Below are 27,253 nucleotides of genomic sequence, written 5' to 3' on the forward strand. Positions count from 1 at the left end.
TTATCCCCAACAGTTACCCCCCAATTCCCTTATTTGAAACTTGCTTGAATAATGGGAATTTCATGTCTAAGGAAACCCGAGCTTTGTCTCTTTCTGAAAACCTGCTAACCTACAAAACCTGAGGGTTAAATCTTACCCCACATTACCTTCTTGTTTTTTCTTAGGGTTTTCTCCATGTCTCTTGAAATGGCTAACTCCTGGAAAACTCGTGGGTTAAATCCGACCCCCCTGGCTCTCTTTATTTCTTTCTCTCGGCAATGATTGATCCGAGAATGCTTTCTTGTTGCTCTCGGCAAGGACTGATCGGAGACTCTCGGCTAGGACTGATCCGAGAGTTTTTCTTCGTGCTCTCGGCTAGGACTGATCCGAAAAGTTTCTTCTTCGTGCTCTCGGCTAGGACTGATCCGAGACTCTCGGCTAGGACTTATCCGAGAGTTTTTCTTCGTGCTCTCAGCTAGGACTGATCCGAGAAGTTTCTTCTTGGACTCGGGTAGGACTGATCCGAGAGTTTTTCTTCTTGTACTCGGCTAAGACTGATCCGAGACTCTCGGCTAGGATTGATCCGAGAGTTTTTCTTCGTGCTCTCGGGTAGGACTGATCCGAGAGTTTTTCTTCGTGCTCTCGGCTAGGACTGATCCGAGAGGCTCCTTCTCGGCTAGGACTGATCCGAGAAGTTTTTTCTTTGCGCTCATCCCTGTTCGTCTCGGGATTGGGCAATCCCGGCCTCTTGCGCAACAATTCGGCATTCTGCTGAGTTAAGGATTCGATCTAGGCTTCCAACGCTGCTATGCGATCTTGATCTCCACCGCCGGGGGAGGGAACGGTGGAGGCTGCGAATTATTCTGAATAACTGGCTCCATTCCAACTATGGGCTCTTCGTTTGTCTGGCTTTCGGAACGTGTGTTCATCACCATGCTGGATCTTCTTTTTCTTTTATGAGGAACGAAAAATCGTTTCCCACAGACGGCGCCAAACTGTTGGTACAGTTTCTGGTATGATGTGAATCTGCACGTTCCTTTGATGTTTTTCACGCTTCTTGATAATTCTGCAAAACAACAAAAACCAGAGACCCTTCCGGGGGTCCCGCTCCGATGCCTAAGTTAGCTTCTGTGAAAAAATAATGCTTTATGCATAAAATTTTGAGACTTAGTTTATACCTGAGGTATGGGCCTATTCATAGGCAAAGAGGTGGAGTCAAACCTGGATTAGGACTCCTGCTCCCTGTTGATCTAGAACTGCTGTCAGAGTTCTAATTGGACTTTAATCCTTTATTAAACTTCTAATTGGATATCTTCTTAGACTTCTGATCTGATAATTCTTCTTATTTGATTGGAGCATAAGTCTTATCCCAATTCTCTGATTTATCTGAAGTAGTTGTTAAATGTCTATCTCCTCCTTGGATCGGGTTGAGTGGAATTTATCCCCAACAATTACATAGTCTACCATGACAACGGAGTTTGTAGCTTTGGCTTCTTGTAACAAAGAAGCATAATGTTTAAAGAATTTATCGTTGGAAATTCCTATTTGACCTAAACCTATGCCACCTGAATCTTTACATTGTTGTAGTCATGCAACACTGTCTCGAGCTTATAGCCATATTTATAATGGCAAATCAAAGCATATTGGTTTAAGTCATAATTATGTAAGACAATTACTCATTGATGGAATAATTACAATTGATTTTGTGAGATGTATTCAAAATTTAGCATATCAATTAACTAAAGGACTTGCAAGGGACTTGGTGTGAAAAACATAAAAAGAAATGGAATTAAAGCCCGTAGAGAAATAGAATGATCACTAATACTGAAAACTCAACTCAACACTTAGAAATATCAAGATCTTTGGTTCAATGAGCTAGATGTTGGGTTCGCAAAGACCATATATTAGATTAGTTTTAAACCAATTTAACATCCCAAGGTTAAGATGCTTGGAACCTGTAATGTTATTGTAGAGGGTGTGCATTATCCACTTAATAGGGCTTATAACAAGGCACTTTTGATAAGCCAACTTATATGAGTGTTAGAAGTTGTGCCACCTTTTATGATACTAAGGTTTTATCTCTAGAACGCTCTTGAAACCAGGATATAGACACCAGGCCAATCCACATGTTGGCTTATAGAACCACACAAAGGGTTCAAAGCTTGTGTACCATGATATCCTGATTATCTTTGACATATTATCACCAAGTGTAGGTCAAATCCTCGAGACACCTTCATTTATGCATGAATTTGCAAAAACCATCATGGTTATGACAAGTTGCCTGTCTCATAAGATGTAAAGGCTTCGCCTTTGTGCACTATAAGATTTTGTTTCCAGACTTTACATATTTGTTCCATCTACAAGTGGATTTAGTATAAGAATCTCTGGTACCATATAATCAAACACTATTTGGATGTGATACTGCCTACAGAATACGTAGTGCAGTAGTTGTATTTATAATTGTACTAAGCGTATCACATTTACAAGATAGATACAAGTAATTCAAAATACAAATGACTTTCAAGATCAGACATCCCCTGCTGTACACTATCCTTGAGTAGTTTGTTGAGAGTTGCAGTTACCATCATCTAATCCAACGGTTAGAAAATATAAATAGATGTGCTTCATTGATTAGAAAAGACAACTATATATTTAAGACACAAATATCAAACAAAGGGACTAAAAGGATGATCAAGTGTTCTTCTCCAAAACAGATAGTGCCGGTGTCAAATAATTATTGGCTTTATCAGGCAAATGAGCTACCTGCACGCATGAAAGAAATGCAGTTTTTGTTTTAAGCCACTAAAAGCCCAAATAAAAATATTTAAATCTTTTTTCAACAGACGTTTTGATTTTCACTCACCAGCTCATAGAGCTCCCTCCCTTGCTCAGCAACATATTCATAACATACCTGCACACATGAAAATATCACCTAAGATTTATCCAACTTTAAATATAACCTCAAAACCAAACAGTTATACCCACATCAAAGCTCTTGTTTCTTGCGGTTGAATCATGTAGTGCCTTCACACAAATATCAGCCACGTCAGCACAGCTGATGCCCTAAATATTAAGAGAGAGCCATAGAAAAATGGAAGTAGTTTCAGTTATGTGCTATTTATGACTTACGAGGGCAAATCATTCTAGCTAGATGAAAAGGATTCATGCTCCTTTCCCCTAAAAGAAACTGAAGAAAGGAAAAGAAAAGGGTTTGTTTTAAATGCCAATAGTCGAGATTCAGGTACTGTTAGTAAGAATAAATCACTCTCACCTGAGAAATCCTGTTTCCTTGATCAAATATGAGCGCACGTTGACCACCAGGTTCCTCCTGCAAGAACCGAATACTAATAATGTTTATAGGTTTTCTATTGGAACCAACAAAGCAATTCACAATCCCTTTCCATGTATTTGCTCAGGGAAAAAAAAAAGCAAATGAGGAATGCTAGACATCCAAACACTTTGTTCCAGAATTTGGTTCCAAACTGATGTGTCATAATTTCATCAATCATTTTGAAAAATGTGTTACAATCCTTTGGAACCAAATTCTGGAAAAAAGTGTTTGGATGTCTAGCATTTCTCATTCACAATAGAACTAGACAGAATTATCAGTCTCAACATTATATACTTGAGGAGCAAAATTCACAAATGAGTATCACAAAAAAGAAAGGCACAAATATAGTGACTAGCTCCATATATACTTTCAAATACTTCTCACACAACCTTTGTGGTGTATGCAGATGCATCATCCACAACAATTTATGGACTTCTACAGAAGCAACTGGAACTATTTCAAAAGTTCTACATGTTCCATGAAATACGAAGCAGTGCCACTAGATCATACATTTTAGCATTACCAAACTAAAAGTACTCATCACTGTAGCTATTTGTAAGTATCCAAATCCTAATACGTTGTGACTTTACCAAAGCTTAACAGTGTCAATGGTCTAGGATTAAAAATTCTGAGTCAATATTCCATTGCACCAGCATAAATTTTGTAAGGAAGCAATATATAACCACATTTCTCAAACAGAAAAAAGTAGAAATAAAAGAAGCTCATATATGTTAAATGGCTTCTAAACAATAGTTGACAAACCCACCAAATTTTTGGGTAAGAAATATATAGCTTTACCTTTAGTGGACCAGGACGAATGATTGTGTACCCAAGGCCTGATCTTCTCAATGAATCTTCCCCAGCCTGGAGAAGATTGTATGATATAGCACTTTAATCATGTGAGAAAAGGTAAAAATGAGAAGAATCTTTTAAGGCAGCTGAAAGACAAACGAAAAGAACGGACTAACCCTCTTAGCTTTAAGAACCTGCTCCCTTCTGGTAGGTTCTATTCCTAATCCTGTACATGAAACTAAGATAAAGTCCGTTTCTTGCCCAGTCTGCAACACGTCAATTATGATATTCAATAAGCCGATTGAAAATATACATACATCCTAGTCTCCATATGAAGCCAACACTAGAAATTTCTGTAGAATATTCATCGTCCAGTTAGTGACACCTCTTTTACACTGTTCCTTCTGTCTCATCGACATTCACTTTCCACTTTGATGCAAACATAATTTAAATACAGTACAGCATTTCAAAACAAAGAAACAGGATTTTAATAGTGATTTCATCATTGAGGTATGTGGCAATACACTTTTGCATTACTGGACAATTAGTCAGAATAACAATCATGATACTGTTTGGGTTTTTCTGGGTTTCCTTCTGTTTGGGTTTTTCAGGTGTTTTTCCCCTTCCCCTCTCTTTCCTTTTTTGGTGTCCTTTTGTATACTTCCTGTATGCTTAGGGGCGCCTTTACGCTTTTAATAAAATTCTCTACTTATCAAAAAAAAAAAACAATCATGATACTGTTTCCTCTTTATTTAAATTAAAGTGTTGACTCATTTCATGATATTTCTTAACCTAGACTACCAGAAAATAGCTTAATCCACATAAAAGCCACCAAATCAGTTGATAAATTCACAAGATTGCTGAAATCAAGGAAAATATGGGCTTGTATAAACCAAGAACAAAAGTTATTTGAAATGTCATGTCATGGATTTCCATCAGCAACTAGACTTCACTGCTTCTAGTCATTGTGAATGGTGAAGGGGTTTGATAGCAATTTATTCAGCAGTAAAATAATTTTTTTGTGACATGCTAAATTCTCGAGGAAAAAGAAGAATATTCTTCCTAAAACCCTTAAAGGAGGAGGCTATATTAGATGTTAAAATAGCTAGAAATGCTGCAAAATGCAACACATATGATTTGTATTGATATCAAAGAGGTTGCTTGTGCCATTTGAAATGTTTTCTTTGGTGGATTCATGCCTAGGCGAATAGTCGATTTGTATGCTTGTTAATGGACTATTGGCAACACTCGGAGTTCTATTATGTGGAATATGGTGCCTTCATGCCTTTTGTGGCGTCTATGGAAGAAATAAATGATAGAAGTTTAGAGGATCATGAGAGGTCTTTAAAGGAGATAAGTCTTTATTTTTCAACACATTGTACCTTTGGACAGCTGCTTTGTTTCTCCTTTGTAATTAGTTATCAAGATTTTCTTGTTCTTTTTTGTCCCTACTACTTAGATGCTTCTCTTGTATATACTTCCTATGTACGTGGGAGCGCCTTATGCTTTTAATGATATTTTGATTACTTATAAAAAAAAATTGTAGCATACAATGTCTATCACAAGTATGGTCAGAAGACTAAATGTTGCATTATGAAAGAAAATAACATCAAAACACATAAAAGCACCTACAGGCGTGGCTTTTATATATTCCAATATAAGCTTAAAGCTTCTCGGGTCTTGCTTCATTACTGTAGGTCCTTCAATAGGTCTCTGCAACAAGAATAATAAACTGAATCAGTTGTGAACAAAAAGTACTGTCCATGAAGTACTAGACCATACATGATTGGAAATCCTTGTCCCAAAATGTATGATTCAAGCTACATCAGAAGAGGGAAAAGGGTGAAAAAAGGACTTGGACAGCTTAAGTTTTGGTTCCTCTTGCTCTCGATTGGATAAATATAGTGACTACAGTGTATGAATGGATCAATTAAGGGGTATTCAGGATGACATAAACGGAAGAATCAATGCATTGCTTCTGTGATTTTTTTTTTTTTTTTTGATGAATCAATGCATTGCTTCTGTGATTATCAACAGAATAGAAAGCATCACTAAAACAAAATACAAAAAATATATGGTGATGCCTGGAAAACAAAGTACACATCAAGAAGATATCAAAAACTCTTAAGGCATTATTTCTAGATCACCTATATCGGATCCTAGTGGGATTATGACTGATAATTCGGTCAAAAAGAAAACAGTTTCATGACGATAGATGCCAAGGATTGAGTGGATTTGGATTGTAGGTGTTGCAGGGTTATGGCCTGAGTCCCACACCAGGCACATATTAGGCCAATGTATTCTGTATAACTAGGTAAGGAGAGCTCTAATTATGACATACTCTTTTAGAGTACGCATGGATATAGTTAATGCATTCTCAGTTCGTGATAAATGGTATTATAGACAATTTGATAATGCCATGTTGTTCAGTGGCTTTCCTCAACGAGGAGGCTAGGGATCAAAATAAGAGAGACTGTGGTACCTCATCATTAGGAAGGATGCCAAGAAGAAATCCTAAACAGTAGCAAAGCATACACATTCTCAAAGCATTATAAATTTGATTAATTAATGTTAAGTATTTCTCCCTTCATAGGGGGAAAAAAGCAGCTACTCTGCTTTTATACAAGTTCTTTTGTCATTGAAACTCCTAGGCACATACGAAGTGGTGTGCATACCACCCTAGAAAGATAAGTCCTACATTAAGTGTTAAGTCTCACATTAGTTCCTTACTAACTGAGACTTAGCTTTATAAGTGATTTCAATGAATAAATAGTGCAAATGTAACTAGTGCTTTCCCTAGGTCATGACAAATAATATAAGAGCGACCTAGTAATATCATGTGGCGCTAGGGCACTGCATTGTGATGTTGTGTATGCGTGCTATTTGTTACTCCTATGTGTTTTAACAGTTTTGCTGGGTGAATGTCAAGATTAAGCAATAGGGTTGTAAATGAACAAAGCTACTTGTGAGCTTGCTTGGGATCAGTTCGTTTAAGCTCGACTCGAACAAGATTCAGTTATTAAACGAGCCGTTCGTGAGACGAAACTATGCTTGATTATTAAACGATTCATACTCGTATAAAACTCGGCTCACTTGTTTAAAGTTCGTGAACAAACTCGTATATATTTATTAATATTTACATATATGTTATATAACATTCATATATATATATATATATATATATATATATATATATATATATATATATATATATATATATATATATATATAAGTAAAAGTGAAAGTGTCATATCCAAAACGCACTTAAACACATTATGTACAAAACACAATATATGTTACATAATGTACACACTTCAACCAAAACCAAATGCATAAAAAAAATTTTAAAAATAAAAAATAAAATAAAATAAAACAAACAAACAAAACGCAAGTTAAAGTTCACAAAACGCACAAAATGCATCAAGCCATTTTGGAACCCTCTAGTTTTTCTTCCAACATGCACAATGCACTACAGCTAGCATACCGCCAGTCAATAATTTTCTTCCCACACGCAATCAGTTGCTGCCTCGTCGTAACACACACTCGTCAAACGCGTCAGCTGCCTTTAAATTCACGCCTATCAACTTCTTGGCTCTTTTAACCCTTCCTTTAGCATTCTCACATTTAAACAAATACTCTTCTGCAAATAGCCCTTTCTCTCTATGACTGTATCCCTTCTTCTTCAAGCTCAAATCTACACGGCATCTTGCCAAAACTCCTCTTTGCGGCCAGCGCACCGTGTGGTGGCCATTGAGACTGAAACCTTGCTTTCTTTGGCCGTGTGCTGCTGTCTTCTGGGGGGGGGCATGCTAGTCAAAACCTTGGTTGTCTTGGGTGGTGACGTCGTCACGGCAGAGAAAGATACTGTAGACAATTTCGGAAGAAGGATTTTTCCTTGGCGAGTCGAGCCGAGCTCAGCTTTTGATACTCGTCACGAGCTCGGCTCGGGACGAGCTCGAGCTTGAGCTTGTGAGAAATGTAAACAAGCCGAGCTCACACAAGCACTACTCGCCCGAGTTCAGCTCATTTACAGCCCTACTAAATAAGCAATGTGTAATGGCAGTTCTGGATTTCAGGGCAATGCCAATGTTCATTCAATTCAATCTAAAGGAAGAAAGAAGAAAAAGCATGATGCTGCTGCATTTTGAAGTGGGGTTTACAATGATCCTGCAATAGAGAGTACCTTTTAATATCACTTACATTCTAGTCAAGGATTAGGTCTGCAAAATTGTGGAATGTTTTGGACCATTTACAATACTTAGTTTTCCCATAATATTAATAGCTAGTAATCTATTAGCCAAATCTCAGTAAATGTTAGTACAAGTTGGCTTTATGATTGTCCCTAAAATATGACAAGATAGATAAATGTAAAAAACTAGAAGATCAGAAAAAATACATGTATGAATGAGTGAAAAGATTCTTAGAAGCAACTTCCTTTCTATGTAATGAAAAAAATGTTTTTAAGAAGGAATGACCAAGTTCAAGTTGAAAATGGCAAAAGGACTTGAGGACAAAATGACTTGGAACCTCACCATGAAAAAGAGATTATTCTACTATTTTAAAGACAGTGAACATCTAAATTTACAAGGATAGCGTAAGTAATGCAAATTGTCATTCCTGATTCTTATTTCCACCAAGCTTTATCTTTATATGCTAATAAACTATTCTGCACTATTCTAAGTTGAATCAACCAAAGATCAAGTGATAATAGTAAAATAATGACACAGAAAAGCATGCAAAATTTATTTTCTCACAACAATGTCAATAGTGCAAGTAGAAATCCCATGCTAATGAAAAATGCCATAAACAGAAGGAAGGCAAACATTATCCAAATTCATGCCCACGAGATCAGTCAAGGAATCAACAAACCTGTCTTCTAGGCTCAAATCGTATGGTTAATGTATGTACAAGGAATGGGTCTAATGGTGGATCATCTGGCTTCACTGGGCGGAAGGACGAAAATGGTACTCTCACCTGCCAATTACATATAGGGGAAGATATGGAAACTATGTCCTGATTCAAAATGCTAATAAAAGAAAAAATTGGAAGACAGCTTGGTAGCAAGAAAAGAAACAAAGTTTATTGAGTAAAACAAAAGAGTTCCTTACCCTACAAAATCCTGCTTTCGTACTAAATCTTGAAAAATACAATTTGCTTTGAGTTGCGTCTGCTGAAGGACCAGCTTCAAGAATTAAAATATAAGATCTTCCATTTCCACCGACAGAGAGAACAAGGCCCTCATACCTAAACATGAAAATATTGATTGTGGAAGCATGAAAAGCCCTTACAGTTGAGGTATTGGTTACTCAATAATTAATCTATAAATAGCCACCAGTCACAGCAAGCTTCCATTGATATTGAGAGTATCACACACCTGTCAAGAGTGCGACCCAAAGGAAGTGGAAGCTTTTTTGACAGTTCAACATACCCTCCTCTAGTGAAAACATATCCTACAGAAGAAAACAATGTTAAAGAAAGTAAAAATACTGATTCTTTAACCACCATATCCCCTTTGTATCCCTTGCGAATGTGGTAGAAGTTTGAGAAGAGCAACCAAGAGCCTTTCTCAGCTCTAATTGCCTCAAACTGAACATGACGGTTCACCTAACATTCATAATTTCTTACCTGAGAAGACAGCATCTCCAGTCTCAGTGTACTCAAATTTAGCATCCATTCCTCCATCATACTTAGCAGCAACTACATCCTGGAAGTAAGTTCCCTGACGAACTTCCCACCCATTCAATGAATCTGCAGATTTAAACTTTGCAAGCAGAAGCTTGCTTTTGCTGCTTTTTCCTGCTCGCAGTTGTGCGAGTTGATTGTTGTAGTCCTGTAATTTGTATTAGACATCAAGTTTTCCAAAGCAATTTCAATATGGGGAGTTTAAGCAGAGTGTTAACTTCAACAGGGTGGTATTGTAACATGAAGATAGCACTGTAGTAAACATAAAATTCCATGCTTTAATTTTATACTAGTCAGGAAAAAACAGGTAGGCTACTTTCATGCTGTAAGGAATCTTGATGAATACGTGCTAAATAATAGGGCCTTATGGTTTGAGCGCACAGACAGAATTTCAAGAGACAGGTAATAGAGATGTTTCAGGATGGGGCCAGACCTGAAATGCTTTGGTGAGGTTGTAAACCCCTCGGTGATCAACTCTGAAGAGATCCCCAGTGATGGCAGAACGAGCAGTAGCACAATAGATTACTTTGTTACAACCTTCCACAGCAGCCTTGACTGTCGAAGGATCACCCACATCCCCAATCACAACCTCTACTGACCTTGGAAGCATGTTCACCACTTCCTCATCCGCCTTCCTCACTAGAGCCTGATGATCATGAATAACAATCAATGCCTTGATAACCTTTTGGTGAATTTAGACATCCCAGAAAAAAACTTTCAAATTTTGCATAAGAAAATAGATACACATGGACTATTTTCTGCTACTTGAATCAGCTTATACCATAGGGTTCAGTATATGTTGAATTTGAAGATATGAGTGCATATGAACAAATCAGAGTTGGAAGTATGGGGGACTTCTACATAATATTACGATAATAGCTTCACCTCAAATTCAATGCACCAGACTTCCAATTCATGGATAAAAGGAGACCCCATAATAATGAATATCCTAGTCTCGGGCAGGTAAAATTCATTATATTTTTCATTTGGGAATTGGGGGAGGCTGTCACATACATAGTAAGAGACTGCAATGAAAGCTAAGAAAAGAGAGATCAATCAACCAAATTGTGAGACAAAGCAACGACTATATCAGTTGAACAAGTCAATTGTATACATTATCAAGTCACACCAAGTGAATAAAATTTAATGGAAAAATATGAGTTAGACATTGCAATTCAGCAACAATAAAGCCCATAGTCAGAGGCTATACCGTCAAGGCTTCCTTTCTCTTAATGAATAAATTAGAAAATATACAAACATCTTGCTGCTTGAAGAACCAGGTTAAGCCTTTCCTGTATGAATCTTATTTCGATTGCCATTTATTTATCCAATTCAACTAGAAACCAAACAAAAGAATGAGTTAGGGATGAGAAGGCAATTAAGGAAAACCTTGACAGTGTAACCCCTGAGCATGAGCTTGCGGACAACAATACGACCGATCCGGCTGGTGGCTCCAACGACGAGAACGGTGGTATTCTGAGCCCCAGGAATGGCGAACTCGCACATTGGGCCTTCCCTGATGAGGAGGGCGTCGAGGGCGTCCTTGTCATCAGCTCGAGTGGTCCTGGAGATCTGCCCCAGCCCTGAGAACTTCCTCCACACCTCATCAAACAACTGCCTCGACCTTCGCCCCAGCCCCACTGGGTTCACATCATCCAAGCTTATCGAAACTGGAGGCTGCTGCTTTTGTTGTTGTAGTTGGAAGGTCTGAGCTTCGTTATCAGCGTTACTATTCTCATGATCCTCTGCAACTTTCTCAGTCTCGGCCCTGGGGAGTAGGAATTGATAGCTATGGCGCTTCTTTTGGACGCGAAGCCTGGTGGTGATGTAGTCGTAGCAACTGGACTTTGGGAGAGAGAGGGTGCCAAGAAAACTGGACGGAACTCTCGAGTGGAAATGGTACGCGTTGCGGTTACTGAAACTGGCACTTGTAGTTGTTGTAGCTGCTGCTGCTGCTGCTGCAGTTGCAGTCATGGTGTTTGATGAAGAATTCTATCAATTCAGACCTCTTTTAAATATAAACAAAACAATTTACAAGTGGATAATACATGACGAAGATCTGTTTATTATTATTTTTTTATTATTATTATTATTATTATTATTATTATTTTGAATTTTGAGTAAAAGAAAGAAAGAAAAAAAAACAGGGACACCAATGGGTGGTGGCGTTAGAAAGAGAAATGGAAGATGGAGTGTCGACAACCACAGAATGTGATTTGTGGTTTCAAAGAGAGAGAGAGAGAGAGAGAGGGAGAGAGTAAAGAGACTGCGCCACGTAGACTGCCCAATTTCCTTTCGTTTTTCTTTTTAGTTTTGGAGATTTTTATTTTATAATATATATATATATACACACACATAAAGATCGAGTATAATGAGTATATATCATTAGTATAGGCACAAATTTCTTTCAACGTAGTTTGAAGGAATTTGTTTCAATTCAATCTATAAATTTGTCATGATCCCTTTTAACATGTGAAAAATACGTGATAAATGTATAGATCGATTTAATTTGAAAGAAATTTTTATCCTTCTTACATTTAATAAAACATTTATCAAGACAGAATAAAAATTTTATATAAAAAACTTCACTTATAACCTCTGATTTTTTATTACTTTTAAAAAATGGTACTCAAACTTTAAAATATGACAAGTTAAGATATTTCATCTTTCAATTTTTTTCAATTTCAACCCTTCGTTAGAATTTTCTGTTAAATTCTATCAAAAATTTTAAAATATCACTATATTTATTTTTTTTTTAAAAAAAAAAAATAATTTTTTTTTTTAAAGATTCATACATGAGTATTTTTATAAATTCTGTTAAATTCTAACCTATACCTAAATTATAGCAAATTTTTTTTCTTTTTTATCCGTTGAAAAAAAATGAAGGGCATTTTAAGAATGGCAAAAAAGGTTGACGCGTCGGGTCAGGTTTACCCGCCAATCCGTTAGGGTCAACCCGAACCCAACACGTTTAGCTAAACGGGTCAAACGATTAAACTCTAACATGACACGCTAATTTGTCAGGTAACCCGACTGACCTGTTTATCTAACGAGCCGTGTCGATTAGACATGACCTATTTTTGATAAACCTTGAAGAAATATGAAGAACGAACACAGTAAAAAAATAAATGTTCACCCTCATCATCTTCTTCAATCCTCTCTTACGCGCTTTGAGAAGGAACTCGAAAATGAGCCAGTCCAGTAATGCCTCTAGCAATCCCATGCAGTATAAAACACTGCACAGAATGGATCCAATATGCTCATAACCGATCCATCGTATGCTTGCTTTGCTATACAGCTCGGATGATGGAACCAAGAAAACAGGTGCCTCAATCAAACCTCTTGTCATATTTGTTGCCACAAACAATAATATTGGAGTCTGCATGCCAAAAGATGACCGATCCATCCTATTCCTATGCTTGCTTTGCTACGGCCCACGGGAGAGTGAGAGGACGACGCAGACAGGAATAGGATAGTAGGATGGACCCTTATCACAAGCCTGCCAACTATTAATTTTCTCTCTCCAGCAACCCCTATATATATATATATATATAAAGTACAAATGAAAAGAAAAAAGAAAGAGCAAAAGCTGGCAGACAGATGACAGTGTCAATCAAAATGAATTCCTGCAGTGTTGGATATGCTCTACTTATTTTTTTTCCATCTTTAAATAACACGGTCTACAAAAGAAAAAGAAAAAAAAAAAAAAGAGAGAGAGAGAGAGAGAGGGCTTCGAAACTAAACTCCCTCTGACATTCCTTTGTAAGAAAATATTATCTAGAAAGATGAGAACAATTATACTACACTTGCCACCCAAGGACGACATTCTTACAGAATAAAAGCGGATTGTAAAATTAAAGAATCACCAAATTGGGCCACAGTAAGTAAGACACGCATCAGTACACTAATACCCCCGAGCAACACTGGTGTTAGTGGTTTGTTGAAGAGGGCGGCTCCTATCAATAAACTTCACTTGCTCCGGGAGAATTGAGTCGCGGATCATCATCTAAATGAAAAAAAAAAGAATATTTCCCTAACAAGTGAAAATATGAACCAATCTCCTGTTTTGTTCCCCACCACTTTCGCCCATCAACTGACTGCCTACTTTCCAGTAATGGTCTTAGTGGAGCAGCACAAAACTATGGTCTACCTCCCCTCTATCTCAAGGGCTTTCTTCAAAACTCCCATATCACTATGTACAAATTGGTCATCCAGCATTGCTGGCAACCTCTGCAGCTCTCTGTCTCATCATCTCCATCACAGCAGCTCTTCGCCGTGAATCCGACTGCTGCTGTAGCCTCCTTAAGTGTTCTTTTAGATCTCTGAACAAATCAAAAATAATAATAATATATATAATATATCCTCAACAGCACCATTAAAGGAATGGAAAAGGAACAAAATTGGCAACTAGTTGATCCATAAACCTGCAACGCGGTACGTGGCATTCAGATTCTTTGCAAGCTCGAGCATGAAGTTGAAGAAGATACCACATTTTCTTACAGAGAACACAACCTCCAGATGCACGCGTTTTGCATTGTATTCCATGGCGAAAAAGCCCCTTCACCTTGCGACAATTTGGGTACTGGCAAAGTGCAGAACGACATTGTGATGCATGCACCAGAAGATCAAGCATCTTCCTAAGCTGCAATGTGAAATAAGCAACGATATCAGACCCAGTCTACAAAAGATGCGAAGATCTCCATAATACATAGTTATAAATGTCTTTCCTTAATATATGCACTGGGTTAGAAAGGTATAGTAATACAACTTCTTGCAAAGTCATGGACAAAGAAACACAAACACTTATGATAATTACACCCAAACACCATGTGATAATTCTAAACCACAAACGGAAGGACGGGGGTTGGGGTTTTTCCAGGCAAAAGAAACAAAAAAATTAAATTAATTAATTAAAAAATAATAATAATAATAATAATTAATTTGATCAGGTAGAGGTACTTGGATTAATGTGATGCAGAAGAGGACTGCAATGATACACAAGAGGTTGCAATATTTACCAAAGGAGGTGATAAAACAGAATCTTTAATTACAAGCGAGATAAATGATATGCAGCACCTGTACAACTCTTATTTGCCTTGCTTCTTTATTCTGAGCATCACGATCAGCCACGGATGGATGGTTTGTCAACTTATGAGGATGATCAATACCCCCATCTTTTTGATAACAAGCATTGCATACATCATAATCAGGGCATACTTCACATCGCCAACCCTGACCAGTTTCAATGTCAAGATGACATATATTGCATGTTGTCACAAACGCAGGAGCAGTTGGATTATGAAGATGGTAAAGGACCATCATCGAGGAATGTTTAGCCCGGCGTAAGGTGTCATACTGATAATGATTTCCTTGACAAAGACTCAGAAATGCCTGTCTGGTATCAAAGAATTCACTCTCAAGAATCTCATCTTTGTCCTTCGTATCAGCAAGTACATCAGTAGTTTCAACCTGCAGGATTGAAAAATGTGACAGTTATGAATTTGCTTAAAAACATTCACTTTAAAATAATATAGTCAACTGGTCAAGGAACATACTGGATAGAGGGCATGTTTTTCCCGCTGATTGATTGGATGTTTTTCTCTTTCTTCACGTTTCTGTTCAGCCTCATAACACCTGTGAGGATATATGCAGAGAGAACCCATATGACGTCAATAGAGAGAGAGAGAGAGAGAGAGAAGAAAATAAAAAAAATTAAAAAAAAGGAGAAGTAAAGACAAAAGTCTCAACCATAAACTTGCAGGTTCAAAAGAATCAGAGGAAACTGCGGATTCAAAATCAAGGAGCCAACAATAATAAAAATAATAATAATAATATAGTGTAATCAGAAATAAAAATTAATTAATAATTAGCTTTCTCATTACTTATACAAATAATTAATCAGCTAAAAATAAACCAGGACATTGAATTCCTATCTTGTGCAACCGAAGTTATGAGCATCATATAGTCTAATATGAGCAAAAAGACATTGGAAATGTGCAACACGAGTTTAGAAGTTTGAGCAAGATGACATTGAAAAAACCCCCCAAAAAAAAGAAAAGAAAAAAAAAAAAAAGCTAGCCAGTCAATCGAGCAAGCAAGCCAGTCCTCCGGGTGAAAGCAAGGAACCATCAGTTATAGAGAAATGAGTAATAACAAATGAACCAGCCCAATAAAATCCATAACTCGATTTTTTTTTTTTTTTTTTTTTTGATAGGTCCATAACTCAAAATTATGGACATGTGATGAAGAGACGTGAGAAAAAGAAAGTCCAGCTACAGGTTTCAGAGAAACAAGAGACTTGGCACAAGTACCCACTTAGCATTTTTATTGAAATAACTTTGACGCCTACAATCAAATATCTGTGCACTGGCACAAAAGTTTTAGGATAATGAGAAAGTTTGTAACAAAAAAATTTATTACAAATTTAAGTAGCTTGTGATAGTGGTATCATTATCTTGGAATCTGGAGGCGTCTGTAAATTTATTACCAACCTTCTCCTCGTGGACAAAATCAAAGCTTTACATGTGAGAGAAACCTTATGAATATACTTACATATATCACAGCACATTAAATTAACTACTATCTATAACAATACTGCAGGTAAAGGGTGCAGAATTCTTACCTATCACAAAGCTGAAAATTTTTGCACTGGTTGCAAACCCAACGGTTTCCAGATACCATTAGGATACAACAGTGTGTGCAAGAATGCTGTAAATGAACCATGATAAAATCTTCCTTCATTGGGGAAATGGTTTCTCCGAGCTGGGGAGGGAGGAAAAAGCCTCATAAGAACAAATAATATCATCTCAAAACAAACAAGAATCACTTGAAAAACCAGGAGATTATACCAGTTCAACAAATACTTCTTTCTTTTCTTTTCTTTTCTTTTCTTTTTTTTTTTTTTTCCTTTTTGCATAAGAATCACTAAAAAAATTGTAGATTTTATATAAATAAACTCCAAGATTCTGTTAGCAAGAATAGAAAGAGAAAAAAGCTGAAAGATATGGAATAGAAAAATTACTTTATGCATGAGTAGCAGATCCTTCGATGCATTAGCAGAAAGATCAGACTGGCCAGATGCTTTTAGAGCCCTCTTTGTTATGGTCTTCTTAGTTGTTCCTTTCTTATTCTGTTTTTTGCCATCCTCTTCTTGACGCATCTGATAAATAAGATCCTCCGCAGCACCAGGCCAGTAGTCACCATCAAAATATGGCAACCTAGCTGCAGTTACCTTAGCCTTACATTCACCACTAGATACAAAGAAATGGTCGTATAAATTAGTGAGATCAACCACAATATTTTCCTTGGCAGCTTTTCTTAACATGGCTAGATACCTGAAATAGAAAGCATTCCAAACAAAGGTTAAATAAGAACAAAGATGATTTTAGGGTGCTCGGTACTGATAATGATTGACAAAGTTCTTTTCTAAAAGTTACAAGGCTTACCATTCCCGAAGCTTATCGGATTTAGGTGTTTTTTGAATTTCGGGATGACAATATAAAATGTAATCTTCACCCTTTAATGGAGGACAAGCCCATATATAGCAGCTAGTAAAACCTCGTTTCTTGCAGTACTCAAGGTATCCAATCTGAAAAAGAGAATCAGAGGTCAAGGCCAAAAGCTCCAACTGAAAATTCCAACCCAACAGAATCACAGATAAGTGTAATCAATTGAGAGTCTGGAACCTACCAGAATTTCATGGTAAACAAATGTACGAAGTGCCTCTCCAGTAACTGCTTTAATCTCTGGCCTGAAATACTTCACAGAGTCCAGGTACGACAGATAAACACGACGCTGGTTTGGAAATAGACATTCAGATCCAAACTCTTGAACATACATGCCAAATAGGCAAACTTCTACACCCTCAATCTTCTGAAACAACAAAACTACCTGGAACAAAAAAGACTTAGCGCATGACTACCACCACAGCAATTTTGTATTACTAGCAATGCAAGCCTCTGTCAACACTAGAGAATGTATCAAACTCATTGAATATCCTCCATACCTTGGATTTATACGGAAATTCTGTCGGATAATTCTCTTCTTGAAAAATTTCAAGAAACCGCTGCTTCACTTCCAACTTTTTATCAACAGATGACACAACTCTAATTACAAGTGATTCTGCTCCAGCAACCTAGCAATATCAATTTTTGGAGATCAGCTACTAACACGTGATATTTTGACAGTCAGTGTTTGCACTCTTTTTGAGATTTTCCCCTTCTATAAGGCATGTTAGATGTCAGTCACCTCTTGGGGAGTAAATACATAATACCTCCTGACTTACAATTCCACCAAAATGGCTGACCAAGCCACATGGTATGTATCATTTAGTATAGACAGCAAATATGCACGAATAAACTGACTACCAAAAAAAGAATATCTGTAAATATCTGGATAGAAGATTCCAAGTAAGCACCAAGAGCTCAAGTCCAAGTAATCAAGCATTAGACTAACTCCCATAAAAGATTCTAGTGATGTAACTAAATCACCTACACTTACTTACCACATGCTTCAGCTAGATAAGAACTTCATTAATTTCTGAATCAAATCCCTTCATTCTCTCAAGATAATAAAACAAAAGAAGGTAATAAGTTCCTCACTTCAGAACCTCAGGTCATATTCAATTATATATGAGTAGTTTGTAAAATTTCATCTCTGTAATGTTGACAAACAGAAACCTAGACCCCTTTTTAACAGAAATTTCAAAAACATGCACTAGTTAGGTTGGCCATCAAACTGAAAGCTAACATAATCTAATGGTATAAATAAAAGTAAACAGTTTTCACTTATTCTTCAACAACAAAATTCCTACTCCTATCACAATGAACTGCACATATTGCAACTTAATCATATTTAGCACAGAAGATTTAAATGAGAAAGGCATTCTCTCTCGTTTCAAAATATATATATATATATATATATATATATATATATATATATATATATATATATATATATGTTATATGCAATCACCTCATCATAACTTTTCCCTTGAAGCCTTGCCCTCTCTTGTCTTTCCTGCTTCAGCCTCCTAAATAAACGCTGCTCTATGTGGTCACTAAGAATTGTTCTTGGCAGATCTTTAGCCCCAAGAACAGCACTCTGTGGTAAGGGCTTACGCTCTCCTCTTTCAACCTCTTGTATATAGCAATTTGGGCAAGTGTATTCAGCTTGTCCACCATCGTTTCTTCGACCATTAAATAAAGCACAAATTTGATGTTGCCAAGCTTCACACTTATCACATTGAACCCACTGCAAATTATCATTGAAGGTTTAATACAAAAGAACAGTTCGAGATAAAATCACAAAAACAAATGGAAAGGAAGAGAACATACCCATTCTTCAGTCTCTTCGTCATTTTTCTTCTTCTCTAGCCTTGCCTTTGGAATGTTAGTACCATCAACAATTATGGTATCTCCACGAGCCTCATTATAGCATGGAATGCAGAAATAATGTCGTGTATCACCTGCACCCATGGTATAATACATTGCATTTCGCTTGATGCGAGCACCACATGGACTGCAATATATAGGTGGTGGTTCAAAAGTGAGCTTCTCAACTGCACACAGCTGACAAGAGTTCTCACTCATTGAATGCTCCATTGCTTGATTCTTTTCTGCCTTAGCTTTACTCTGTAAATAGGAAAGAAGTGAATTATCATCTAACATCTAGTTATAAGGGAGGGGAGAGAGAAAGAAAAAGTGAAAGTCCAACAACAAAAGACCCTTAGAAATCATATTCCTAGTCAACAAGGACTTTTTTTATAAGTAGATCAATTTTATTAGAAAGCATAGAAGGGCCAAACCCAAGTACACAGAGATTATACATGGGAGACATCCAACTAGGGAGAATCAAGAAGGACTTGAAACACCGATTCATAATACTTACGTCCAACAGTTCACTTTAACTTAGTTATCCAAAAAACTTAAGCTTATAAGAAATGATGAATTGAATCATTTAATTAATATTTTCAAATTCTATCTCACGTGTAAGATCAAACTCCTCTACAACCGAGGGTCAACACATAAAATATTTAACTGAAATGGAAGATAAATTGTAGAGTCAAGGCTCAAACTCTGGACTTCAACTAGAATACCATTTTTTTTATCAATAATAATTTAATAATAGAAAAGACAAAGCTCTTGTACACGAAAAGTATATAAGAGATGCAACCACTTTAAAGGCATCTAAAATCTAAAAAGTTAACAAGATCTAGAATATTCAAAGAGGAGAAATTAGGAACATAGATTACAGCCCAATCCAAGAGAGATCTCAAAAAATATGATTTCAACCAGAGAACTTTGGACTCACAAACCTCAAAGACACAAATTCATTTCTCTCCAAATGCTACACATTAAGAATACAAGAATAACTTTCCAAATACCCTCTTTGGGATGTCCCTGCCCTTTAGTCTTCCAACAATGACGCAAAGGTCTTTAATTCAAACCCTGACTCTATAGTTTATCGTCATTTTCAATTAAAAAATTCCATGTGTTGTCTGGTCTCAAGCATGATGGGAGTGGTAAAGTATTAATTAAATGATTAAATTTATCATTTCTTATCCGTTTATGCTTTTTTAACTTAACATTTTGGAATAAATGTTGATTTAACCTAGTATTAGAGTCGAGGTCCTTTGAGCTTGTTAAATATTAATTAAATTATTAATATCATTATTGCCTATCGGCTTAAGCTTTTTAATCTTAAACTTTTGGGACAAGTGAGGATTTACCATGGTTTCAAAGTTGAGATCCTAAATTTGAGCTCAAGCTCTACAATTAAATATTTCACATGTTGTGCCTCACTTGTTAATAAAGAGTTTGAACCCACACGTGAGGGGGAGTATTAGACTATTAATTGAATAAATAAATTCATCATTTCTTATAAGCTTAAGCTTTTGGGATAACTGGTAATTTAACATACTCATAATACTTAGTATGTCTTCTGTTAGACTTGACATTTCCAAGTAGTTTATGGCCTCTAAAGGAAATTGTGTGAAATGTCAATTTTGCCCACTTTAAACCATTTATATTACGGCATAATAGTAAAATCATTTTTTTTATGAACAATAATAATTTTATTAAAAGGAAATGGTAAATCCCTCACACACGAAAAGTATACAAGAGAACCAAATACCCTAAAGGCTATTACAATTTAAAAAACAAATCGAATCTACCAGATTCTCTGAGTCAAATTAGGAACATTTACAATAACCCAATCCAAAAGAGATCTCAGAAACGAGGATTTTTGGAAAAGCACATTGGACTCGCTATCCTCGAAGAGACACCGATTCCTTTCTCTCCAAATGCTCCACATTAAGAGAACAAGAATAACTATCCAGATTGCCTCTCTAGGGTGTCCCTTCTACCAAACAACATGAAGTGAGGTTGACTCCACTCATTCCCACTTCTCCCCTCTCATATGAATCCCTTCTATTTCCATCTATACTACCAAACTAATGTTAGGAGATGGCTTTAAAGACCACCATATTGGACTTTAAACTTGCATCATAAAACATATTAAGATTCTAAAAAGGGTGAACATGGGGATTCTCCTAACTTCTTGTACAATGATTTTCAAAAAGAAAAAAGAAAAAAAAGGTGATAAAGAAAAGATGGAGATAATGCTCTATGTACTAAGATGATCAATTATACTCGGAGCATAGCAAGAGGCTCTTGGAGACATTTTGTATAAAAATAACAATAAGGATGATCTCGTAAGGGAAACTATAAAGGACTAGGAAAGGGGAAACATTTAAAAAATGTAAATGTATGAAAAAATGAACATAATTAAAGACTCAAAGGGGGGATATTTGTCCTCTGATGCAATGCATGGAAAAGATGCATGGTGTGAAAAGTTGACAACTTAAGATGGGAACAGAAAAGTAGGATATTTGTCCGGTGCGAAGTATGGAAAAGATTAATGAATGAATGCATGGGAAAGAAGAACAAGATTGCATTACATCTCAAATACATCAATATCAAAGATCAGGAATCCAACAAATAAACAAACATATATGAAAGACAAGGCTGAAGGACAAGATGACATATCAAGGGGTGGACATACAGGATGCGTATCCCAATTAAATATAAATTACAAGCACACAAAAAGGTGATAATACATTCTCGTCTGTCTATGGGGGCTGTCAGTTCAGCGGTTTTGCAAGATACAAGTTTATGTCAATTCACACATACCAATATCGATTTCGTTCCAAAAATTCCTACGTAAATGATGGCAACACCAACCTTCTCGACCAAAAAGAGGGAATGATGCAAAACCATCCGAAAATAATCCAACATTTTAGCATCATGATAAATAACAAAAAAGGGTTAATTTGGAAGCAACATCAAGGAATGATAATTCCTGATGGTCACCAAAACGATTTCTAGTTGCGAAATAAGGAAAACTATCCTCTGTAGTCATAAAGCAAAGTTGAAGCAACAAAATTACAAATGTAATTTCTTGTGATCTTAAAGGGGAAAAAAAAAGTCTCACAGCCTAAAAGATGGAACACGTACTTTAAATCAGGTCAATCAAATCAAGATGATATTCTAGCAAATCTTGGGGTAAAAAAATGTATCAAATATTTTAGTGTGCCTGAAAAAAAATTATAGTAACTAGCTTTCAGTAAACTACCTAGAATTAATGCCACCCAAGAACTGCAAAGCAAATCCATAAACTTACCTGGCCAACCCATTGCCTGAGACCTGTGATATGCTCCCTAACCTGCTCTGGAGTGAAAAGTTCAGTCAATGATACACCCTTTATTTTTGGCTTCCCAGACTTGGTACCTGCCACATGTTCGGCAGGCTGTGTCACATTTTCTTGCTTAGCTGGATCCATCTCTTTCTCAAGTTTAATATTTTCTTCCGTAGACAAACCAGAACGCTCATCATATGCAACAGGTTGACTAGCAGGTCTTTGGTTGCAGTTATCATTCACATCATCATGCTTCATCTCAGCAAGACTTTGTCCAGAATTTTCAGCAACTTCTATCTTCACTTCTGGCAACTCAGACTTAATAGGCATACAAATCTCACCATGTTGATTACCTTGGAGATGAGTGTCCTTCCCCCCATGGGATTCACTAAACACAGAAACCGATAGTGCAGAACTTTCACTCTCAGGAATAAGAAGAGATTGGGAGGAATGCTCTATCTTCATGCGTTTTAGAGAAGGTTGTAGATCTTCCGAAGTTTCAACGGCTGAGGGAGGCTTCGGGATCAATCTAGCTGAAGTGTCTCCGGTATGATAGGATTTACAGGATGCACTAATTGAACTAGGCAAACAAGAACCAGAATCTGTTCGAGAACGCACCTTCAATCTTGCACGTAGTTTAAGGTTTCTTACGGGAACACAAACAGGGCAACTTGGGCTCCGGCATTTCTTATGATGTTCAAGCAAGTCCTTGGTTTGACGGCAAGAGCGACTAGGGCATGGAGCCAGATTGCATTTACTGATGTGCAACAACAAGTCTTGAGCACTTGCGCAGTGAATTGTTCGACATTTCCCTTTGGGATAATCACATACACGAGCATGTTGCAAGAACAAAAGCCACCTCTGTTGATTTATATACGTCCGTTCATGGTTTGCATTACCAGATCTACTGGTAACACCACTTAAATTAGGGGGCTCAGCAGTGCTTCTACAACCAGCAATTTGACCAATAATACCTTCTGATGACAAATTATTACACTGAGCCTCATCTTGCCTAGATATTCTCTGACGGAAATCCTCTTGGACATGGTGTTCAAGTGACATGCTCCTCGGTATGTGATTCCTGTCTTGTGATTGAACATTCCATTGACCCTGCAGGGCTGATTCTGATTGTGCTCCAACAGAAAGGGGGTTATTATCACTTTGAGAATCCGTAATGAGTTGGTTTGGATGCAGCAATTGATGCATTTGTTGAGAATTTTGAGACTGTGGTGAGCAGATATCAAGCTGGGCAGATGGAAGAGGGAGATGGGAAGCACCCTTGGATCGGTCTTCAGCAGAATTCTGCTGGAATTGGTTCTGCATGTCAGACAATTGGAACTGTTCCGAAACTTGTGAGGGCATAACTTCATTGTGGTGCTCTGCTCCAGGCTCACGCTTCACTTGGCTACCTAGATCAGAGGTAATCTGAGGCTGACCAAAAGATTCATTATTCAACATATGCGGGTGCTGCTGAATGTGCTGCTTCTGTTGCCGTTGCTGTTGGACAAATTGCTGCCGATGTTGAAACTGATGTGGCTGTTGCTGAAATTGCTGCTGTTGATGAGGATGTAGTAGATTATCTCTGGAAGTCATTGGAGCTTGGAAATTTATCTTTTCCGATTGATCAACTGATTGAGGCTTAATATAGACAGCCTGTTGCGTAGCTTGCAAATTCGAATGATTTATCAGAGGAGAGTTAGATTTGGACATAGATGGCAAGCTAACTGAACCCAAGTTCTGAGTGTTCATCATTGATCCAACAGATGTTGCAGCACCATAAAAGTTTCCAGACCCAAAAGAATCAGAATTACTCATTCCATATCCATCACCTGTTATTAGTTTGTTTGTGTGAGAATGCTGAGTTGTGCAAAAATGAATATATGTACATCTACACAAATTATAATGTAATAAACCTATGGAAGAAGCCTGAGAGATTACCCTGCATTAATGGCCGCTGATGCTGATCGATATGCTGCTGCAAAGGTTTGGGTGAATTAGCATAAGAAGCACCAGTAAGAAACCCCTCAGAGGTGCCAGATTCATTCACAAGTTGTAAATTATTCCCAATCAACCCTAAACCACCATTTAAAGCCCCATTTGGAAACCCATAAGCTTTCTGCTGCAACCCAGACCTAATTCCCCCACTGCCCATTTGACTACCAAGGTTGTGCAATATACGGCTATTTTGACCACCAAGATGCTGCTTTTGTTGCGGTGGTTGCGACACCACCGTTGACTCAACAGTGGAAAACCCACCACCATTATTAGCAGATTCCAAGTTCATGAAAGACTGATTGTTATTGTTATTATTGTTACTATTACTATTAAATCCGGGAGTAGGAATCATTTGGCTTGTAATTGTTTGAACACCCATTGATGACATGTTTCCACCAGAACTGAGGGAAAAATTTGCAGGAAACTGCTGATATCCATTAGACAAAGGACCTGCAAGAGTAGAGATTGTGATACTGTTGCAAAGAAGCAAAGTGAATAGCATTAGTAAAAGGGCCATAGGATTTCACATTACCATCAGATCTATTGAATGAACCACCATGTATGCCACCAGCACTAGATGGCAATAGGCTTCCAGTGTTGATCGATGTAGGTGCTATGCTATTAGGTCCACTAGCAGAAATCATCGAAGTATCCACAGAAGATGCAACAATCATAGTTGAATTCCCACTGTGTGACATACCAGGTGTTGGTATCATTGTACCAATAGGAGAGGAAGAATTAACAAGCTGCGGATACTGTTGGTTCTGACTATTCAATTGTGAGCGTCTAATCAAACCTTGCAAGCGGCTCTCTAGAGTGTCAAGGTTCATGTAATCCTCCTATGATAGGATTTACAAACATTAGACAAGGGGAATAATACACTGCCACTAAAGTAATTTTCAGTCAGCACAAAACAAGTATTATAATAGAAACTCAAAAAAAAAAAAAAAAAAAAAAAAACAAAAGGTTTCTGTGTTTTTAGCATGACTTTGAGAAACAGAGAAGATAAACAATTGCTTAAATAAAGTTAAGGACAAAAACTAAAATACCTTTGTATGAGCAGCTCTTAATAAACCCTCCTCTAAACGTTTCACAATATCCTTAAACTTCCTTTTTTCGTGATCATTAAGAGGTGGCTGCTGCCTCTGCCGCTGAAGTAATATATTAAAGCTGCGACAAAAAAAAAAAAAAGATCACATTTTTCTCAGCATTCAGTAATCAACAATTGCACACATCTCAAAAGCAGCTTCTTAGATAATAGTAATGACCATCTATATTACAAGCATAAGAGTACGTGTTAGATAATAGCAAGAATACTATCCCAATAATGATCCAATAAAAAAACCTTACCTTCTACCAAAGAAAAAACAAACAAGAATAATAATTAACTGCAGAACATTGAGTATAACGACGGTGACTGCATAGATAAGGTGATTGTCTGCTCTAAAGGCTATAAAATCACAAACAACATTCAAAACTGAAGCATCAGAGTTTTGCTTACAAATTCCATCTGCACTCTACGGAAAAGCATGACAGATCAAAATACTACCTCTGAGAAAACCAAGTTAGGAATGTTATACGTATACTAACTAATAATTTTGCATATGAATTTAATTGGGATACTTGTTTAAATTTTAAAAGAGTCAAAATAACAGTAGAGTCTAGTCTTACATCTTCTCTTGCATAGAGGCGCGTGCTCTACCCATCTCCGGCTCCACGGTGAACAGCGTGCGGAGGCCACCGCCAGTGGCGGCAGCGCCAGTGGCCAGATTATGCATTTGCTGAGCGAGCGTGCTCCCGTTCTGCTGGGGCTGCGGCAGCCCGGCCTGGTTCTGCACCTGGCCTGCCCCCGACGACATATGCGCCTGCACATTCATCTCCCAACAACCAAGAACCGCATTACTCTCTCAAGTCCTCGCCTTTCCACCTGCTACTCATTCCTCCACACTGACCAACAAACAAGAATCGCATTCCAAACCATCAGTTACCTCGAGATAGCAAGAATTCAGTGGAAATAAAAGAGGTGGATGCGAATTGTAATTCTAAGCGTTGTTGGGGGGCAATTAGGTAATTGAGAAAATACCGAAATTGGTTTAATTTTTCGAAATTTTAGTGAATAAACCCTAAGTGAGGAGGATATGGATTTGAATCCAATCGAATCCAATCGGTGAGCAGAGGAGAAACCCTAGAACGAACCTGTGGGGAGAAGCGGCAGCGATCGCGGGAGAGGAATCGGTCGGCAAGTTCCGGAGGTAGATGCGCGACGATCGGCGATTGTGGTCCGATGAGATTAAAGGAGAGGGGAATTGAACGATGTCGGTGAGAGAGAGAGAGAGAGAGAGGGAGCGCACGAATTGTGCACGTGCGGTGAATTCGACACGGGCGAAGGGTTGGAAGAAGAAGAAGAGGAAGAAGAAAGAAGCACGAGCACGAAAGGGGGGTGGAATCGAAGAGAACTAAAAGTCAGTGTGAGGGAGAGAAAGGGACCTGAATTATTATTTCGTGAGAGGGGGTAATTGCCAATTGGGGGTTTCAATTTGGGATTAATTTTTTCTTTTCTTTTCTTTTCTTTTCTTTTTTCTCAGAAAGCACGAAGACAATAAATGTCTTTTTTCTTTTTTTTCACAAAGAAAATAGTTGTCGAATTTACGATATTGCCAATGGATTTATCCTCTATGTATTCCTTTTCAATTTCTTATGTTGGTCCCTATTTTCTTTTTTTATTTTCCAATAAATTTGTGTTTTTTTTTATTTTTTCAGTGTTTGGTTTTGAGTAAA

The 27,253-nt window shown here is 37.3% G+C and overlaps 2 protein-coding genes across 2 annotated transcripts; both read right to left on the reverse strand.

Moving 5' to 3' along the window:
• Positions 1–2,387: 2,387 nt before the first annotated feature.
• Positions 2,388–11,826, reverse strand: LOC133863557 (protein HIGH CHLOROPHYLL FLUORESCENCE PHENOTYPE 173, chloroplastic). The gene is made up of 13 exons (XM_062299546.1): positions 11,174–11,826; positions 10,218–10,430; positions 9,728–9,932; positions 9,477–9,552; positions 9,211–9,346; positions 8,972–9,076; positions 5,735–5,815; positions 4,279–4,368; positions 4,109–4,174; positions 3,251–3,307; positions 2,965–3,042; positions 2,843–2,890; positions 2,388–2,742 (listed from the first exon to the last, which is right to left on the reverse strand). Exons 1-13 carry the CDS (start codon positions 11,756–11,758, stop codon positions 2,671–2,673), a joined length of 1,812 nt encoding a protein of 603 aa, XP_062155530.1. The 5' UTR covers positions 11,759–11,826; the 3' UTR covers positions 2,388–2,670.
• Positions 11,827–13,399: 1,573 nt separating this feature from the next.
• On the reverse strand, positions 13,400–26,971 carry LOC133863904 (histone acetyltransferase HAC1-like). The gene is made up of 17 exons (XM_062300044.1): positions 26,672–26,971; positions 26,147–26,422; positions 25,525–25,645; positions 25,008–25,314; positions 24,419–24,925; positions 22,466–24,309; positions 19,120–19,416; positions 18,758–19,036; positions 17,790–17,918; positions 17,474–17,674; positions 17,230–17,372; positions 16,806–17,118; positions 16,407–16,546; positions 15,340–15,418; positions 14,861–15,253; positions 14,209–14,426; positions 13,400–14,106 (listed from the first exon to the last, which is right to left on the reverse strand). The coding sequence occupies exons 2-17, from the start codon at positions 26,350–26,352 to the stop codon at positions 13,992–13,994; spliced, it is 5,292 nt and encodes a 1,763-aa protein (XP_062156028.1). The 5' UTR covers positions 26,353–26,422; positions 26,672–26,971; the 3' UTR covers positions 13,400–13,991.
• Between the last annotated feature and the right edge of the window lie 282 nt (positions 26,972–27,253).

Source organism: Alnus glutinosa, chromosome 3 (assembly GCF_958979055.1).
Source record: "Alnus glutinosa chromosome 3, dhAlnGlut1.1, whole genome shotgun sequence".
NCBI lineage: Eukaryota > Viridiplantae > Streptophyta > Magnoliopsida > Fagales > Betulaceae > Alnus > Alnus glutinosa.

What these genes read in the sequence shown, in the direction of transcription:
- LOC133863557 (XM_062299546.1), bottom strand. Translation starts at nt 11,758, where the DNA reads ATGACTGCAACTGCAGCAGCAGCAGCAGCAGCTACAACAACTACAAGT. An exon ending in AGGTTCTTAAAGCTAAGAGG is followed by an intron (nt 4,175 to 4,278) that starts GTTAGTCCGTTC and finishes AATCTTCTCCAG; the next exon opens with GCTGGGGAAGATTCATTGAG. An exon ending in AAGGAAACAGGATTTCTCAG is followed by an intron (nt 3,043 to 3,250) that starts GTGAGAGTGATT and finishes CTTAATATTTAG; the next exon opens with GGCATCAGCTGTGCTGACGT.
- LOC133863904 (XM_062300044.1), bottom strand. Translation starts at nt 26,352, where the DNA reads ATGAATGTGCAGGCGCATATGTCGTCGGGGGCAGGCCAGGTGCAGAAC. An exon ending in ACGAAGAGACTGAAGAATGG is followed by an intron (nt 19,037 to 19,119) that starts GTATGTTCTCTT and finishes GATAATTTGCAG; the next exon opens with TGGGTTCAATGTGATAAGTG. An exon ending in ATCTGCTACTCATGCATAAA is followed by an intron (nt 16,547 to 16,805) that starts GTAATTTTTCTA and finishes CTCCCTCCCCAG; the next exon opens with CTCGGAGAAACCATTTCCCC.